This window comes from Pseudophryne corroboree, chromosome 2 (genome assembly GCF_028390025.1).
Source record: "Pseudophryne corroboree isolate aPseCor3 chromosome 2, aPseCor3.hap2, whole genome shotgun sequence".
Classification (NCBI taxonomy): Eukaryota; Metazoa; Chordata; class Amphibia; order Anura; family Myobatrachidae; genus Pseudophryne; species Pseudophryne corroboree.
Window position 1 is genome coordinate 962,061,887 of NC_086445.1, and position 20,651 is coordinate 962,082,537.

Consider the following 20,651-nt stretch of genomic DNA (forward strand, 5'->3'; position numbering starts at 1 on the left):
CGACGCCGGGATCCTGACAGCCGGCATACCGACAACTATTCTCCCTCTTGGGGTGTCCACAACACCCCTGGAGGAAGAATAAATAGAGTAGTGCACCACCGTGCCCGCAGCGTGGCGAGTGCAGCAAGTCGCCAAGGGGCTCTTTTGCGCTCGCCCAGCTGCCGGCCGGAGCTCAGGATCACAAGCGTCGGTATAACATAGTACACCCATAATCTGAGGTGGATCAAGACACTAATTAATAACAATACCCTAATCATTTATTTAATGTACCTAAGTGGTCTATTTATCAAAAACCCACAGTAGAAGTAATTTTCTATGACCTCATATCGCAGAGACAGAAAATTCACTGCTATGTATCACTAAGACATTGCAGGGGCAGGTGAGCAATCCCCAACAATGTTGGCCTGGCAGAGGTAAGCACAGCCCCGTCAGGATCCCTCTGTGCACGCATCACCCAGATTGCAGTGGGTCACACATGTGCATTGCGCCGGAATCCCAGTCTATGGTTTCCAGTGCAGATTCTGCAACAACAAACTTACAAAACAAAATAAACATACATTTTAAATGAGTTTTATAAGAAAACATGATTTATGTAATCTAATAAATCATTATATCATGTATTGCAGGATTAATTAATTAAGTAATGTGAATAGATGGCTGAGAAATATAGCCCCAATGCCAGTAATTTATGTATGGGCTGGAGGGGTCAATACTCAATTAGATAATCAGAAGCAACTAGTTGGTACTGCTGCTAGTCATCGCCATCATCCACTTTTCTGAGAGACGCAAGTCAACGATGGGTAAAATTATATACAGTACGTATGGATTAATATACATGCATCCAACTGGAAATGAGCTTTATATTAGAGAAGCACATGTACTGTCCCATGCAACGAAGGTAATCCAGAATTTAAAGACCATTTTTCTGTACTGTATATCTAGCTCACCAGTCCAATGTTTTTGTGTAATCTAGCCGAAGCTAGTTTTATTGTGCAATACAAAACATAAAAAGAAATCCTAGCCTGCGATTAGATAGCTGCCGCCCATAGAGAGTGAAAACCCACCCTGTGCAAGTGTGCAAATGTATGCGTATGCCGTGCAAAAACCTTGCCAGACAGCGGACATCTGCAAATCCGTCAGCAATTCACTCACCATCCAATGATTTTCCCAGTCTGTCCAGTCTGTACGTAGCCCAGGACTTACTCCTACAGTGCGATACAAACAGGCTGATCGGGGCCAGAACTGACGTCACACACCCTCCCAGAAAACGCTTGGGAACGGCAAGTTGCCACCCCCAAATGTCCGCTTCTTGTCAATCAATTTGCATACACCTTGCAATCAAAATTTTTGCACCATTCTTTCGCAGTTTGGCATTGCTCCTGCGCATTGCATCCATACACACAATCACCCATCATGCGAAATCGCACAACAGGGATAAGGTCTGAATTAGGCCCTCAGAGCTGTATGACCAAGTGCATATGCACAGTACTCAGTCACAGTCAAAAAAATCACAGTGTCTCCTGCCTGGTTTCCACCCTCTTGTAGTGAGACTCTGCATTAAAACCCCGAGACATCCTTATTAGCCTCTTACAAGTGCAATTACTCATTAGCCTGTTTTCAGGCTGTACACCTGAAGACCCAATATAGGCCTAATGAATGGCGCCCGCCCTCTCGCTTCATCCATAACCCTAGACCCCCTTAACCTGCATATACTAAAGCCCAGAATCTTACAAAGTTTGTTTTGCAGAAACATACATTTTCATAGGGTTTTAAATCATATAGATCAGGACAGCTATATCTCCTGTGTACAACCATACCAGTGCTTTCATCGGCTCATCCGAAAATCATTGGTTTCCGTTCTGCCATTTACACCAGCCAGGAGTGACCGCAGCAGAGCTCCTCAGCACATGTAAAAACTTATCCTATCCACTGCACATGTGCACTAGCTAACAATCAATGGTTAAACCAGTGGTTCTCAAACTGTGTGCCGTGACACCCTGGGGTGCCGTGGGACCCTTCCAGGGGTGCCCTGGGTTGGTGGTCCAGAACCAATCCAAATTATTTATGATCAATGTAATAGGCAAAACCAGTGCTATTGGCTGTCAATCATAAAATATGGGGACAAACAGAAGCAAATCTTTTCCGTCACCACACAATTAAACATCAGGATGACATAAACACAATTTACTTAATTTAATATTTCTTTCTAAATTTCTCAGCAAGAAACTTTGGCCTAGGGGTGCCGTGAAAAAAATTCTGATACTCTAGGATGCCGTGAAATGGTTACTATATGATGGCTACTTGCCAGAGCAAAGACTCTTGTGATGTTGTCAATGCCACCAATATTCAATGGCCCCCTTTTAATGGCCATCCATAATGCAACATATCTGTAAATCTGTTACTCAAGCTTCTCCTGTTTTGCGGAGTTGCGGGACATATGGGGACATATTTACCTGTAAACACACTCCAGCTGTTTTATGCATATTAATTAGCTTGGTAATACACAGCCTACTGCATTTTAGGTAAATATGCAAAAGGGCTTTTACTTTTCAGAACCAAACGTGGTTTTGGATCCAAATGAAGGATACAAATGTAGCCGGAAAAGCTTATATTTCCTGGATATGGTCGGTACTTTGCGCATGTGCAGGACCTGTACTGCGCAAACGGGTCCTGCGACACAGGATGCAGTCCGGCATCAGACTGTCAGTGATTGACAGCCTGATACCATTTGGGGGGAGGGTAGGGGCAGGGACGTCCTTCATTTGTGAAAAAGGAGGCATGTAATCGCCGTTCAGGGGGAGGGAAGAGGCCAGGATCTCCTGTTGTTGCATGTAATTTTCCTGGCCTCTTATAAGGATGACTGCCGACTTGCATGACCCCATGGGTGGCGCAAGCCACCCAGTGGGGTGACAGTGACCCGATACTGCGTCTTAGGATGCAGGTTGGACCACTAGTGCAGCAGGAGGCGTGTACTTGTAATAGACGCCTCCTGCCGCATTTACTTACAGTGCTTCCAAGGAAGCAGCAGCAACAGCACCTCTGAAGCAGCAATAGCTTTCTTTGAAGCATTCTCTCATAGAATATATTCCAGAATGGTTCCTAATGAGCAGCCTGTGGCCCCCAGAACCATTGCTGCATAGTCTTAAAATCCAAACCAGCAAGTCATGCATTTCACACCGCCAAACAATCAGCACATGTAGAACTTAACTTCTAACTGCATTTATTTACAGTATAAAAGAAATTGTATTGGGACACATGCATGCAGAATAGATCAAATATAAAAAAAAATATTGACTAAAACCATATAAATAATTTTTTACATTGCTGAACAATACTTATTACATCATGCCATTTATCTGGGAGAGCATTCTAATGGTTAGAACCGATTGGATCCTATTCCTGCATATCACCATGATATGCCTCACACAATAAAACGTAATACATAAGTATTTTAGTAAATGGACCACACATTAACAGTGATAAACACACACACAAACACGCACACACACGCACACACACACGAACACACACACACACACAAAATAAAACATAGATAAATACATAAATAACACAATAAAGCATCTTAAAATATACTTCCATAAACTTTATATATTACTTAATATATTTATTTTGTCATTAAAAAATATGTATATCATGCAGCTTTATTAAAACCACATTTATTTCATTTAATTACAGTACATTTTATGTATCTCTAATTAAATATTTGCCAGTGTTGTCATTTCTGCACACAAATGGTGTGCATACATTTATCCGTGCTTTGCACTCATGTACTCACCTTTGGCTTTTGGCTTTTCTCTTTGTCAGAGACATTGGATGGTTTTCTCTTCAGCATTGTGTATGAGATAAGTAGAAGGTAGCTACTGTAGCTTCTCAGAGAGCAGTAACTGGTTCCGAGCTATCTGTAGCTGCCTGCTACACACTAACCTCAAGTTTCCTCATTGACAGAGAGAGGATGTGACAACACAGCGAGTGTTTTGCAATGAGCACTTTTCCTGTCTGCTTATTATTCCACTCAAGAAACCATTACATTTCATCTTCCAGGTACCTAAGAACATACTTCAGGTTGTGTCATGCCTGACCGCAAAGTAGAATTCAGTTTGGTGATGGGTATGTGGGTGATTTGACATTCTACTGAAAATAGATTAATCCTAATTAGTAATATTAGCAAGAACGCAAATGTAGTTGTGAAATGAAGGGCATGACGAGCTTACAATCTAGTGGGAAAATTTGAGTAAAAAGTAAAGTAAGTGTAAGGTGGGGCGGTAGTGAACATTGCAGCTGTAGGAAATAGCACAGATGGCGTAATGGTTAGCATTAATGCCATACAGCAGTGAGGTTATGAGTTCAGTACCCAACCAAGGTCTATCTGTGTTGGGTTTGTATGTTCTCTCCAATGACACACAGGAGCCTCATTTATGTGCTAAATATGCCATGTGGGTATGAGAACATCACTGTATATTTGCAAGATTGGTTTATGCCCGCAGTAATGCCCTACACTGTACAACTGCAACTAGATGGGAATAGAAATGTTTTATTGAAAGTCATGGCTGTTGCCTACTCTTGTCTCAAACGCTGTCTTAGTATTAAGATATCTTGCAATTTCAGGGCTCAAAATGTCACTGGTGACCCTAAGGCATTAAGGTCTCTCTAAAAATACAGAATCCTACATGTGCATGTTGTTAGAATATCTCAAGTTGCTTAAGAAAATAAAATAAATTGCACTCGGACATATTAGTAATTGTATAATTTATTAAAGTACTATTCCTGGCCAATTCCTCCTGCAATTGCTCCTCTTGCAAACAGTGGCATCTTGACTCACTATTACAATTGGATGCCCATCAAATGATGAATGTTTGAATGAATAAAAAGTCGGCTGTGGTTTACCAGTTGTTGTAGAACTAAAAGTCTTAGGATGCCCTGTCAGCCCAAGGCATAAAAAAAATTGTTTGTTACTAGACCCTCATAGGTAAAAACCGTACAAATTGTGAGTGGGATGGTTAGATGGGTGGCCACAGCAGAATACGCACCACGGCCAAGGAAATATTTTGCTACTAGATTGCAATTTGCTTTACATTACAAGTAATGCTGGGTACACTCTGGACGATACTGTATCACTGGTACAGCTGACAAACAATATATCATTCAGTTAGGGTCGGACTGGCCCACAGGGGTACCAGGGAAACCATTGGTAGGCCCCACTGCCTGAGGCCCCACTCCTTCCTCTAGGGATCAGGTTCCAGACTGTGCACTTGTATTATACATGGGAGATATGTTGAATTACACTGCACTAGACTATTGTGTATTTCAAGCTGCTGTGGAGACTGGCCACGCCCCCTTTGTAGGCTGGCCACACCCTTAAGTATGGGCCCCTATCACTGCATTCCCCTGGTGGGCCCTTCATGCCCCAGTCCGACACTGTATTCAGTGCATCTGCTCATGAACACACGATGGGCAGAATGTAATGTCGTCCAAGTTTGCTGGAGGTGCAGGTTACCAGCTGAACTTGGACTTTTTAAAAAAAAGTGACATGGTTTTGCCTTGTAAATGATTGCCGCTTTAAAAAAACATCCGAGTTCATCCGGCAAGCCGCATCGCTGGCCAGCTAATTGCATCACGTCCCACCCGAAATAACTGTGAACTACATCTTTCACAGATATAGCGCATCAGGTGTGTGCCACGGCAGATGTTACATATCTGAAAGACATATCCCTCGCATCTGCTTGTGTGTACACAACACCAAACGGTCCCAAACGGCCTATCTGTAGGCTGGCCACAGGAACCAGCAACAATGACATCACAACTTGTTCTTCTAGCGAAACAGACTAGATGTACTGTATGAAGCAGTGATAAGAGTGGAGAAGTGAGCCAATGGAGAGAAAATGAAGAAATGGTACACAGTGGGGTATATTTACTAAGGTCCCGATTTTGACCGAGATGCCGTTTTTTCTTCAAAGTGTCATCTCGGTAATTTACTAAGCAAAAATCACGGCAGTGATCAGGGCATTCGTAATATTTTGGAAGTACTAGGAAAAAATCACGAATCAATACACCATCGGTCAAATACGCCTGCAATTTGGTAGAAATCGGGAATTTACTAAAAAGTGCAAATCACAAACACTGCCGACAATAGCCAAACACTGCCGTGCAGAAATACAAATCGTAAAAAAGTGCTAAAAAAAACAGACCTGCTTTTTTATCCCGTGTTTGGATAGGCATGCAGGGATCCATGAGATCCGTGCATGTTTATCAGTGGGAAGGGGATGGGAAAGTGTTAATTTTTAGGAAAAAAATTGCGTGGGGTCCCCCCTCCTAAGCCAAACCAGCCTCGGGCTCTTTGAGCCGGTCCTGGTTGCAAAAATATGGGAAAAAAATTGACAGGGGTTCCCCCATATTTAAACAACCAGCACCGGGCTCTGCGCCTGGTCCTGGTTCCAAAAATACGGGGGACAAAAAGCGTAGGGGTCCCCCGTATTTTTGAAACCAGCACCGGGCTCCACTAGCTGGACAGATAATGCCACAGCCGGGGGTCACTTTTATACAGCGCCCTGCGGCCGTGGCATTAAATACCCAACTAGTCACCCCTGGCCGGGGTACCCTGGAGGAGTGGGAACCCCTTCAATCAAGGGGTCCCCCCCCTCCAGCCACCCAAGGGCCAGGGGTGAAGCCCGAGGCTGTCCCCCCCATCCAATGGGCTGCGGATGGGGGGCTGATAGCCTTTGTTGTAAGTTATGAATATTGTTTTTAGTAGCAGTACTACAAGTCCCAGCAAGCCTCCCCCGCAAGCTGGTACTTGGAGAACCACAAGTACCAGCATGCGGCGGAAAACCGGGCCCGCTGGTACCTGTAGTACTACTACTAAAAAAATACCTCAATAAAGACATAACACACACACCTTGAAAGTATAACTTTAATGCATACATACACACCACCATATACACATACTTACCTTATGTTCACACGAGGGTCGGTCCTCTTCTCCATGTAGAATCCATGGTGTACCTGTTAAAAAAATTCTACTCACCAAATCCAGTGTAGAGGGCTCCTCGGGTAATCCATTTGTAATCCACGTACTTGTAAAAATAAAAAAACGGATTTTTTTATTTTTTATTTACAAGGTGCACAATGAAGCCCAGCACGGATCTCTCAGATCCGGCCGAGATTCATTGTATTAAAGTCGGCAGTGTTTTACAAGTCACTCACGTAAAACACTGCCTAAAAAAACGAATGACATCGACATCGGAAAAACCGAAAATGCAGAATACGGCAGCTTAGTAAATTAGTCGTAATCAATTCAAAAAGTTGCATATTTACACTTTCGATGTCATTCGTGATTGAACTTTGACCTCAAATGGGAAAATACGATTCTTAGTAAATTTACCCCAGTGTATCACCATTTAATATGCAAATAAATTCACGTGAATAATTTACATAGTAATAAAAACAATATTTAAATACAAAAACACAATATGAGTGCTCACCTTGAAAAAGACCATTTTATGGTCGAAACATGTTAGTGGAGGAGCTGGTTGCTGAGGGAGTGACGTTTGGTATGCCCAGGCTTAACATCTTTTATCAACGACATTCCAACGCAATTACCTAATAGTTGTTTTTGGTAGGAGTCCATTGTAAATTGTGTTTTTGTATTTTAAATATTGTTTTTATTACAATGTATATTCATGTGGATTTATTTGTGTATTAAACGGTTGTTACACCTTTAGCATTGCTCTTCATTTTTTCTAGGTGTCCAGTTGGAGATTTCATTCATCCAGAAAGGAGTGTTGGAGGATCTGAAAATACCTGTGTCCACATATACATGGGAGATTCATTGATCAATGACTTGTTATAGACACATTGGACTGGATTGTATAGTTTCTGGCCAATTTACCATGAAAGTCACGCATCCAATGAGAGTCTATCCTGGCATGTACTGTATACTACAGAAAGTTATTTTGTCACTCAGAGCAGAGAAAGAATGAACTTCCAGGTCTTGACCTGCAGTGTTCCCATGCTTGGCCATTTGGCACATTAGTGGTGCTAGCTTCTGAAAAGAGAAGTTTTGGGTCAGGTTGTTGTTAATTAAATGGACTTAGGGCCTAATTCAGACTTGATCATAGATGTGCAAAAAAACGCACATCTACAATCAATAACTCTGACATGCGTGGGGACACCCAGCACAGGGCAAGTCCGCTCCGCATGCCGGCCCCAGACCCTGCCGCAGACATGTGATAGTATTGCATGGCAGCGATACTTTCGCATCTGTCGAGTATCCCTCTGCCTATGCAGCCTAGCTGCGACGGCAGATGGCTACCCATCATGTTTAGGGTCGCATCGGATGTGTGTCACATCACACAGCCGCCGCACAGCCTGCAAGCGGTCCAGACATGCCTGCGTTGTCCGGACCGCACCCCCCCAAATGCCGCCAACACACCCTGCCTCTGCCTATCAGTCAGGCAAAGACGTTTGCACAAGTGAGATGCCGTCACATCTCATTGTATGTGCACGCGCAGTGCGGCTTCTGCGCATGCGCACACTTCACCGGCCATCAGACTGCGAACACTGCCGCAACACAAAACCGGTCAACACAATAAAAAGGCAGATCTATGTTTGTTTGTTTTTTGTTATTCTAATCCTGACCATAAATCTAACTCTCCCCCTGGTGTCTAACCCTAAATGTCCCATCCGGAAGCCTAACCCTAACCCTCCCCTAGGTGCCTAACCATAACCATAAACCTAGCACTAAAAATTATGAAAAATTATGTGTTGATCTATTCTGTGTCGCCCATTTGCATCTTGTCCTTTTGAACATGTCGACCTAAGAAGTCCATGTCGACCATTTAACAGACAAACTTTTGACCCTGTTGACCAATTGACTTCAGACCATCCGACTATTGACAGTCTATCTATTTACTGTCTATCCTCCATCCGGATACCACGGAGGAATTCGGTAGGGGGGGCTTGGGTTATGAACATGCTCTATTGTATAAATGGGTTTCTCAACCTGCTGGTTCCATACCTCGGGCATCGCACCATTGATTTCCTGGAGTAACTGATATACTGAATAAAAAGTAGAGATGAGCGGGTTCGGATTTACTCTGTTCTTTACACCAGAATTATCGCCATTTCTTATTTTCTGGATTTTTCTTATTGATTAATCAAAACACGTGACATCCGATAGCCAATAAGGAGATTCGGGTAAATCCGAGTAAAACTGAACCCGCTCATCTCTAATAAAAAGTAATCTGATCCTAGAAGACTGATATACGCTGAATATGAAGCGTTAAAACCTTTCTGCTGCTAATGTTGTAAACTATTTTTTCTTCTCTAATAGAAATGTCATTTTTGTTTACTAATTTGTGTATGATGGTATTATTGTTTGTTTAATTTCTTTGTTTTATTATGGGGTTTTTTATTCTTGTTTTCTGATTTACCTAGTTGTTTATAGACTAATTTAGTGATTGGGACATAATCGAATAAATAGAAAAATATTATTATTATTATTATTATAGTTATTATTATTATTATTATTATTATTATTATTCTATATGTAAAAATAAGTACTTGAAGTTGAGAAAAAAGAACATTAAACTTCTGGAAACTGGAAAGACAAGTATATTTCAGATAAACCAAGTGGTGGTTTAGTCAAATGGCATCAAAGTGTGGTTTTCTGCTAGGCATGTGGTTTGTTATGGTTTTCTAAAAAGGCATTTCTAAGAATTAAACAACAAAACTCCCAGGTAACAATAGATCATGTCACAAAAAAAATCTATATATCCCTAGTGGCACTTAGTGACCTTCTGATATAACACTATGAACATAATTTACTGTAAGATAACGGTTTGTTATAATTTAGATTTTTATTTTAAGTTGCGTCCAGCTAGAGACTTAGCTCCATTTTGTTCTTCTGATCGCACAAATAAGATGTTTGGAGTTTTGACGTGAGCAGAGATAGAACAAGCTGTAGCTAATCAGATACTTGGATAGGTCACAGGAGCTCAGATTGTTCCAGGAGATGAATGTGTCCTCTAGGTAAGTAGTGACCTATTCACTAGTGTGATAATGCTACTGAGGGCTGGACTGCATGTGACGTAGGAAGTTTTGTGTTATGTACCCACACAGTAAACGTTATAGTAAATGGTGCACCCACACACTAAACATTATAGTACATGGTGCACCCAGACACTAAATGTTATAGTAAATGGTGCACCCACACACTAAACATTATAGTACATGGTGCACCCAGACACTAAACATTATAGTACATGGTGCACCCAGACACTAAATGTTATAGTAAATGGTGCACCCACACACTAAACATTATAGTACATGGTGCACCTAGACACTAAACATTATAGTACATGGTGCACCCAGACACTAAATGTTATAGTAAATGGTGCACCCACACATGAATTGCTATAGGGGGTCATTCTGAGTTGTTCGCTCGTTATTTTTCTCTCGCAACGGAGCGATTAGTCGCTAATGCGCATGCGCAATGTCCGCAGTGTGACTGCGCCAAGTAAATTTGCTATGCAGTTAGGTATTTTACTCACGGCATTACGAGTTTTTTTCTTCGTTCTGGTGATCGTAGTGTGATTGACAGGAAGTGGGTGTTTCTGGGCGGAAACTGGCCATTTTATGGGTGTGTGCGAAAATACGCTACCGTTTCTGGGTAAAACGCGGGAGTGGCTGGAGAAACGGAGGAGTGTCTGGGCGAACGCTGGGTGTGTTTGTGACGTCAAACCAGGAACGACACTGACTGAACTGATCGCAGATGCCGAGTAAGTCTGGAGCTACTCATAAACTGCTAAGAAGTGTCTATTCGCAATTCTGCTAATCTTTCGTTCGCAATTTTGATAAGCTAAGATTCACTCCCAGTAGGCGGCGGCTTAGCGTGTGCAAAGCTGCTAAAAGCAGCTTGCGAGCGAACAACTCGGAATGACCCCCATAGTACATGGTGCACCCACACACTAAACATTATAGTAAATGGTGCACCCACACACTAAACATTATAGTAAATTGTGCACCAACACACTAAACATTATAGTACATGGTGCACCCACACTATAAACATTATAGTAAATGGTGCACCCACACACTAAACATTATAGTAAATTGTGCACCAACACACTAAACATTATAGTACATGGTGCACCCACACACTAAACATTATAGTACATGGTGCACCCACACACTAAAAATTATAGTAAATTGTGCACCAACACACTAAACATTATAGTACATGGTGCACCCACACACTAAAAATTATAGTAAATTGTGCACCAACACACTAAACATTATAGTACATGGTTACCAACACACTAACTGTGTCATTGACTCCACCACATTATATGCCAGAATTCTGTGACCATAGACAATTAGCAGCATAGGGCCTGATTCCGAGTCTGACGCAAATACAAATGTGGATGGATCTCACAGATATCTGCAAACTGCGCATGCATTGTAGACAGCAATCGCAGACTGCGCATGCTCCATACTATGCATATGCACACGTACAGAGACTGAAATTGCAGAAGGAGTGATAAGGATCTCTTTGCGTGAAGTGAGGGTTTGTGGGTGGTAACTGGGCAGCTCCCAATAGGATGCATGGAACAGGTCCATCTTATGGGAGGGGTGTAGTCCGACATCCGTGGCTGTTTGGAGCATGCGTACGGAGATGGGACATCTGTTTATGACAGATCTTTTGCACCCAGCAAGGAATGGGTGTAAATCCTGATACTAATGATGACTGCAGATGGAAAAACGGTGGGTGGGCGGGCGGGCGGATAATCAGCATAGATGGACAGATACTCACATTAGGTGGCAAGCAGATGCACTCAGCTTTGTATCATGACCATAGTGTTCTTAGCCCTGTCTGTGACCAGCATATACTGTAATACAGGTGCCTAGTGTACAACACAAAGCTGATTCCCTGGTGGTTAGTGGCTAGTGTACAAGACAAAGCACATTTTCTGCTGAGAAGTCTATGGAGGCCAATGTAATATGCAGAAGTGGGAGAAAGAGGGGATAGTCCCAGAAGGATGATGCAGTTCACAGATAATCGCATCATAGCGCTGCCCACTTCAGTGGAGTAACCGGTCTATGGCAGGGTTTCCTACTCTCCTGGAAACTTGGAATCCTTCAGGCAGTATGCAGTTAAATTACCGGCTGTCAGGATCCCGGCGGTCAGGATGCCGACGCCAGAATCCCGACAGCCGGGAAAATACCGGCGGACGGAATCTTGACCCAAGCCCGGTATTCCCACTCGGATGGTGGTCCACGCCACCACCCGAGGGGGAATATCGCCACCTGGCCCAAAGCATGGCGAGCGCAGCAAGCTCGCCAGGAGACACGTTGCGCTCGCTGTCGGGATTCTAGTTGTTGGATTCCCGACGTTGGTCTCCTGACCTCTGGGATCCCATGCCGATCCCCTTCAGGCAACATCCTGTTCTTGCCTCAGAGTGTTCATTCCTTGTGGCTTGGTGATATAGATAGGCCAGCCCCAGGTGGCCTATAAGTATATTGCTCCCAGTCACTGGTGGCTAGCCAAAAGGTGCAAAATTGAAAAAAGAGCTGGTATAAGTCAACAGGCTGGAAGATCCCGTGACTGGCGTACTTAAAACTGTCTCTGGTCAATTCTACCCGGTCACAAATAGGTTTGCCAAGACATTGAGCGGGCCCGACTACTGAAGAGGGTACTGTATGGCTGCTGGAGGGTCACTGCGCCACACGCAGTGAGTGACTTGGTTATGCCTCCTCTGCACTGTACTTTGTACCCGCCTCTCCTCCCTCTCCGCACCCCTGGTCAGACCACATATGGATTTGGTAGCCTCCCCACAAAAAGGCCATTCACATGACAACGTAGGGCAATACAGAGAAGAATAGGGCAAGCTGCACCTATGCTCTGCCGGCCAGTGGCATTGTATTGTCCTGAGAGGCAGTGTTAATGTCCCCAGGTGATCCGCACATGGATATATGATCCCTTTTTACAGTTAAGTTGAGCTGCATTGTTTTGCTAAATTGTAGATGACCAGGAACCAGCTGCAGTGCAGAAAGAATATGGACCTGGGTACTGACTTTTGATTATACTATTCAGTACTTAATTCTCTCTGACTGTGGATTGTATCTTGCAAAAAAAAAATCACCATTCCACATTCCCTGCATGAAGAAGTATACATGTAAAATAAATAATTAATTTAATTTCATACACTTCGCATAGCGAATAAACGCACATGACAGATAGACCAATCATAATGCAGTTAACAACAGATTGTGGCATTAAAAAATTGGTTGGCCTTTTTACTTAAATTATCGTGGATAAATGATATAATGGTGATGACTGAAAAGAAAAGACAGTCGACCGGGCCAATTAGATGACAACAAAATACTTGCAGGGTCAAATGGCCTTATTCAATATCCGGTTGCCCACTTCCCTTATGAAATATACTACTGACCTGGTATATAACTGGGGCCAGTGGCGTAACTACTGCCCCCGCAGCCCTCGCGGTGGCTTGGGGCTGCGGGGGCTCCACTGATTTAGCGCAGATTGACATGCGGTCTCCTCCTTCCCTCCGCTGCTGTAAGGAGGGACACGGAGGGCACAGCGCGCGCCTCTCCTGTGTCCCTCCGAGTCCTGCGTCTCCGACGGGTCTAATAAAGGAAGTGCCGTTCGTGAGTTCTGATTGGCTCACGAACCGGCACTTCCTTTAACAGACCCGCTGGAGACCCAGGAGGGACACAGGAGAGGCGCGCGCTGTGCCCTCCGTGTCCCTCCAACACAAAACAGTGGGGGAATGGGGGGGGGGGGGCACACACTTGGGGAGCATGGGGGGCACTGGGGGAGCATATGCGGCACAGGGGGAGGGGGGCTTATGTGGCACTGGGGGCATATGTGGCACAGGGGGAGGGGGGCTTATGTGGCACTGGGGGCATATGTGGCACAGGGGGAGGGGGCTTATGTGGCACTGGGGGCATATGTGGCACTGGGGGGGTATATGTGTACCTGGCACATGGGTGGGAAGGGGGCTGTATTTGGCACTGGGGGCATGTGAGTACCTGGCACTGCGGGGGGAATATCTGGCACTGGGGGCATATGTGGCATTGGGGGGGTATATGTGTACCTGACACATGGGGTGGGGGGGGCTATATTTGGCACTGGGGGCATGTGAGTACCTGGCACTGTGGGGGAATATCGGGCACTGGGGGCATATATGGCACTGGGAGAGCACAGCCCTAGCAACAAGCATTACCCCCTGGCAACGAGCATGACATCCAGTGCATGAAACCCCTGGCAACGAGCATGACACCCAGTGCATGAAACCCCTGGCAACGAGCATGACACCCTGAGCATAAAAACCCCTGGCACCGTGCATGGAACCAAGAGCATGAAACCCCTGGCAACGAGCAGGTAATTTAAAAGTAATTAGAAGCCTTACTGTAGGACTTAATGTGTAATGGGCATTACGGTGTGTGGCATAATGCATCACGGACATTGCGGTGTGTGTCATAATGTGTCACAGGCATTACGGTGTGTGGCATACTATATCACGGGCATTGTGGTATGTGGTATAATGTCTCAGGGGCATTGCAGTGTGGCATAATGTATAACGGGCATTGCAGTGTGTGGCATAGGGTATAACGGGCATTGCAGTATGTGTCACAGGCATTACGGTGTATGGTATACTATATCACGGGCATTGTGATATGTGGTATAATGTCTCAGGGTCATTGCAGTGTGTGGCATAATGTATCACGGTCATTGCGGTGTGTGTCATAATGTGTCAGGAATTACGGTGTGTTGTATACTATATCACGAGCATTGTGGTATGTGGTATAATGTCTCAGGGTCATTGCGGTGTGTGTCATAATGTGTCACAGACATTGTATGTGCTATAATGTATCAGGGGCATTGCAGTGTGTAGCATAATGTATAACGGGCATTGCGATTCCTGTCATAATGTGTCACAGGCATTACGGTGTGTGGCATAATGTGTCGGGGGCATTATAGTGTGTGGCATATTGTGTCATGGGCATTATTGTGTGTGGCATAATGTCTAAGGGCCATTGCAGTATGTGGCATATTGTATACTGGGCATTACTATAAGGAGGAAAAATGACAAATAATGTAAGGGGCATGAATCAGGATTATTTCTCTTTCCTGTGGTGGCCAACGTCTGGGCGTGCAGGTTGCAAAACTGGGGTATAAAGTAGTCTTTTCCTGCAATGCCACGCCCCTTTATGCGAAACCACACCCCTTTTTCGGCGCGCGCCTTTAGCACACGCATGTTTATCCCTTTTCTAGTGCCAATTATGGGAGATGGGGGGGGGGGGGGGTCGCTGAAGAATTTTTTGGCTTGGGGGAGAAAAATTTCTAGTTACGTCACTGACTGGGGCCGTTGACACCAGTAGCAACCCTCCAACTGTACCTTTTTGGCAGGTCCAGTACCTTTTTTTATGGTCTGTACTTGCCAAAAAAGGCTTTGTACTGATTTTAGACTCTCCAAATTTCTATTGAAAGTATAGGAAAAGGGACGTGGCCATGTCCCCTTTACCTGTGGCCACGCTCCTTTCCCTAATTTGTACCAGTTTTTATGTGTAAAATGTTGGAGGGTACACAGGTGGGAAATCTACCTAAATGGTGTATTGCAGGGGAGCGCACCTATCAACAAACTTATTTGTCCTTAAGCTGCTGTCCTTAAGCTGCAGGGTGGGCTGGAGGGGAATTCACTGAAAGAAGCAGAACAGTTCCTGAAGACAGCATTATAGCCCTAAGCTCCACCCTTAAAATACCCAAACATCAAGCTATTGGCTAACAGCAAAAGCCTCTAGCAGCCTTGCATTAGAAGCTCATTGTGTTCCTAGCCTATGGTTTAAGGCCAGATATACACACGGGTGCAGGGCTGGCTCAGGGTCTTTGAGCGCCCCGGGTGGCCATAGGGGGAGTGGCTTCATACAGGGGGCATGGTCAGTTACGCCCCCTGTACAGTAGTAGCGCCGCTGAAACGATGTGCGGTGCGCGATGACGTCATCGCGCAGCGCACAGCAAAGGTCCTCTCCACGAAGGAAAACTAGACGCTATGCGTCTAGTTCCCTTCGTGGAGAGGACCTTTGCTGTGCGGTGCGCGATGACGTCAACGCGCACCGCACATCATTACAGAAAAGGTCCTCTCCACGAAGGGAAACTAGACACGTAGCGTCTAGTTTCCCTTCACAGCGGGCAGCGGCAGCAGGGGGCACAGCAGCAGCGGATCTTGGCGCGGTGCGGCGCCCTCCGGATGGCGCCGGCGCCCTCCGAAAGGCGGCGCCCCGGGCAAAAGTCCTGCTTGCCCGTGGCAAGATCCGCTACTGCACGTGTGCCCTCTGTCATCTGAATTCTGAACAAAATAAATGCTGTATTCAACCAATGATAATAAAAAAACCACAGTGTGCAATCGTTTGCGTAGTAAAAAAAAAAAAGACATACAACTTTATTGCTAATACTAGTATCAGCACTTTCCCTGCTGTACAAGCCTGCATCTACATTAAGGATCCGTCATTATCATATATGTGCCAAATGCTGTTGAATTGCAGTTTAAATTGTTCTTACTTCCCAGATACAGAGAGTAACACCTAGACAGGGGGTTAGCTTGTGGGCCATAATAAAAATAGGGCCTTCTGTACCATTTGATTGACAGTAGCCAGGACAACATTAGCCAGTTGAAACAGGACCAGAAAGTAAATATGCCAGCTTTCCGTTTTATCAGTAATATTCATGGTACCAGCTTCCCCAGTATAGTGTCAGATCAGGACCCTTTTCTGGCCACGGGTATTTGTGATCACACCAGAAACGTACTGTTTGGTGATCAAAGCCACTGAGAGGAATTATGAGCCCTGGTACATCTGCTTCTTGTAGGTGCGGCGTCAGGAAAATCTGGTGTTGCACACGGTGTAGAAGGGCTGGGACCACGTGAGCTAATAATAACCTATTGGTCCATGTACAGGTAGTCATTGGTTCCTGGTGAAGTGATAGGCTGCATTAGTGATGTCATTGGTTCCTGGTGATGTGATAGGCTTCAATAGTGGTGTCATTGGTTCCTGGTGATGTGATAGGCTGCATTAGTGATGTCATTGGTTCCTGGTGATGTGATAGGCTGCATTAGTGATGTCATTGGTTCCTGGTGATGTGATAGGCTGCATTAGTGATGTCATTGGTTCCTGGTGAAATGATAGGTTGCATTATCAGTGATCTCATTGGTTTCCAGTGAAGAGTTAAGCTGCATTATCAGTGATGTCATCGGTTCCTAGCGAAGTGATCAGCTTCATATAACTAGTGATATCGTACAGTGACGTCATGCCGCAGCCGGCCCATACATGCCGTTTTGGACCGTACGTCCAGAGTGAGCTGTATGCACAGCCAAGAGTGGGGGACGATAATGATGTGCGGGGCCGCGCATTGTTCATCGTTCGTTGCATACACACTGGGCACTATTACAAACGATATAGCTCAGAAGGGTGAAATGAGCGATATTGTTTAAAATATCGCCTAGTGTGTATGCACTTAAGGGTTAAATATTTTAAACTCACCATAAAATAACATAAAAGTGATGCAACTTTTTGCAGTAAAACCAGAAACGAAACATAAAGTATTTTCAATCAAACAGTAGAAACATAACAGAAGGCCGGAGAGAGCTCACGTCTTACATTTTCTTCCTACATCAGCAACTCGGCTTAAATAGAGAAATTCCCAGTTTACACGTATCTGAGATGATTCATCCCGCAGAAAAGAGCTTCATCAATCTATCTAGCGGAGCCTGAAGCGGGTAGCAGCCCATTTCCATATTCTTCATAAACATCAAACATTAATATGATAAACACCGTATTCCTTCTTGAAATATTATGACACAAATTAGCAACTGTGCAGAACTAATATTGGAGACAGTCGTCATGTTAACTTTCCCTGGCAATGCACCATACATTTTAAGATGATGATTTGTGGTTTAAGATTGAATGGTAAAAGTTTAGTTCATGTTGTTGTGTATGTGAGATGCTATGGGGGGAATTCACTTGCTGGTGACTTGTTTGTGATCTTGCTCAAAAGTGTTCACTATCCCATAGGTTAGCGAGCACTTTTGAGCGAAAGGGGTGTGAATGGGCGGGGTGAAGAGTCCAAAACGGACTGCCATTGTCGGAGTTTAAACGAGGTGGCAACAGAAATTCTTCCCCATCGCCCTCAATGTCAACATCCATAATGTCGATGCCACAATGTCGACAGTTATGGTATCGCCACTGTTAATGTCAACAGGCAATGTGTTGACATTGTCTGAATGTTGACATGTGAAATGTTGACATTGTCAGAATGCCAACATCATACTTACCTACTCTCCCAGATTCTGCTGGAGACACCCGGTTTCTTGGGTAGTCTCCAGCAGCCCCGGAAGAGTGGGCACCCCTCCCGCATTCTGCCCACTTCCTAGTGAACTGGGCAGAATGGGGAGAAAAATACGCCAAAATTGTGGACCCGGCGTAGGGGGTGGGGGAGGGGCCTAATGACGCAATTGCATGTTCATTGCTTCATTTTTGCTCTGCCCCTTTGCGAATATTGTCCAATCGTGTACTTTTCCCATTAGTGGGTGGGGCCTAATGGCACAATTAACTCGGCCTGCCCTCGTCACCACCCACCTGCTTCTCCTCTCCGGGCATCACCTGGAGAGGAGATTAGAAATGTTGGCAAGTATGACGAACATTAGGGTTAGCCTAGGGGCAGGAGGGTTAGGCTTGTGGGGGGAGGGGAGGTTAGGATTAGGCACTAGGGGGAGTGCTAGTGGTAGGAATTAGGGTTAGGGAAGAAATACTCACCCGAACACCAGGGTATCGGAGGTCTGACCCAAAAGTCACAGTCACAACCCGGAAGATGAAGCTGGAGCCATTGGGAGCAGGTAACTCACCGCTAGGCCACCAGGGATGATATGTAGATATTCTAGCATGTCGACATTTCATCACTGTTGGCATGATGAATGCTGACATGCTCAAAGTCGACATATCATACCCAACCCTTATCGGCCCCATTACTCTTATGCATTTGAATGTTTACATTACATTACATCTGTACTGTGTTACTGTGTTTATTGCAGCTTTTAGGACCCAAAAATATCTATAAATACAGTATATACCCAACCAGTAAATGGGTTTTGCTACTTTCAGAAGTTTACTAAATTCCCACCTTTCCCAATCACACCCTCAGACCCCCAACATATGCTGTATCTCCCCGGTCACAGCTCAGGGATCTCTTTGGCGCTGCGATCTCTTTAGTCACTGCATGGGCTCTCTCCATAGCAAGAGTGATCTTATTCAGAGTTGATCACAGTGTTTGCTAAATTAGCAAACACTGCAATCGTTCTACTCACATGCTGGGTGCTGCCCAGCACAGTGCAAGGCCGCCCAGCATGTTTGGCGCCGCCCCGCAATGCGATCGCAATTCAATTGCGATCGCATTGAAAAGAGGTAGACCCCTGCCTTTGCCACATTGCGGCTTAGAAAGGGGCCCCACCGCCATGTTTCCTATCACGGGAGGCCCTGACACCCCCCCCCCCCCCCCCCCCCCCCAATGGTGAGTCACCCCCCCCCGGACACCCGTTGCCTGTCAATCATGATGCGATGGCATTATGATAGCCTGCACATGCACAATGCAGCAAAACCATAGGCTTCAGAGCAGGGCCGGATTAACAATGGGGCTGATGGAGCTGCAGCTCCAAGCCCACCCTCAAAAATAGGCCCACGGAATCTGAAAATGTCTATGCTGCTGTAAACAGGATTTTTTTTTCCTGCTACTGCAGCCTGCAGCGCACCCTAGGGCCCACCCCCTCTGGCATCACCAAGACCAGCCGGTACCCCCTCACCCCCCAGCCGCAGCGCCGATCAGTGTCACATGCGGGGACCCAGAAAAACCAAGTCTTTTTCATGTTCTTAGCCCACGACTGTAGCTCCGCCCCCTCGCTGCATTAGGCCACGCCCCCTCGCGGTATTATGCCCGCGATCTGCTAGCCTGTGCTACCCTGTGGGTAGGTGAGTCCCGCTGCTGGCAGGTACCCCAATGGCAGGAAGGGAGATGGAGACAACATTTATTTTTAGCCATAACTGAAGGAGCTTCTTCACCAGGCTTCCCAGCAAAAGACCTGGTGCCAGGACAGGAGCTCTATGGAGCAGTACTGCAAATGAATTGTGGCTCTGTAGTTTCATCCTCCTTCTCCCAAGGAGAGGACCGGTGGGCTGATTGGTGTGTGGGGCTGCCTGTCATCTGTGGCCTCACCTACCCCACCCACGCGTCACTAACTTAATGTACTTTGCCTTGTGTGCAGCGGCCGCTAACAGGAGAAGAGGTCTTGCCCCCACACCACCCGGCTGTCAGGAACAGGTCTGCACGCCAAACTCCGCTGACGTCATCGCGCGGACCTCGGAGGAAGAGACGGTGCGGCCGCAGTGGATCCAGCAGGATTGGTGAGTATGAGTCTTTTCTAAACTCTCTGACCTCTGCCTGCAAACGAAGTGCTCTTGTGATAGAACAGTTCTATCACTCCCTACCGCCCCGCCCCACCCACGTCACCCCTGTCCGCGGTGTTCTGTGAGTAACAGACGCTGCTGTACGGTGTAATGTGAGTAAT

General features: G+C 45.5%; 1 protein-coding gene across 2 annotated transcripts in view; it reads right to left on the reverse strand.

Annotated features, from left to right (window-relative positions):
• Positions 1–20,651, reverse strand: part of SAMSN1 (SAM domain, SH3 domain and nuclear localization signals 1) — a 155,505-nt gene that overhangs the window by 85,654 nt on the left and 49,200 nt on the right. The window contains exon 1 of one of the 2 annotated variants that reach the window (XM_063956345.1): positions 3,797–3,918. The exons of the other annotated variant lie outside the window; for it this stretch is intronic. Within the exon in view, the coding sequence (XP_063812415.1) occupies positions 3,797–3,853 (57 nt within the window). The 5' untranslated portion in view covers positions 3,854–3,918. Of the gene's footprint in view, positions 1–3,796; positions 3,919–20,651 lie in introns of those variants that run through there. 2 annotated transcript variants of the gene reach the window in all.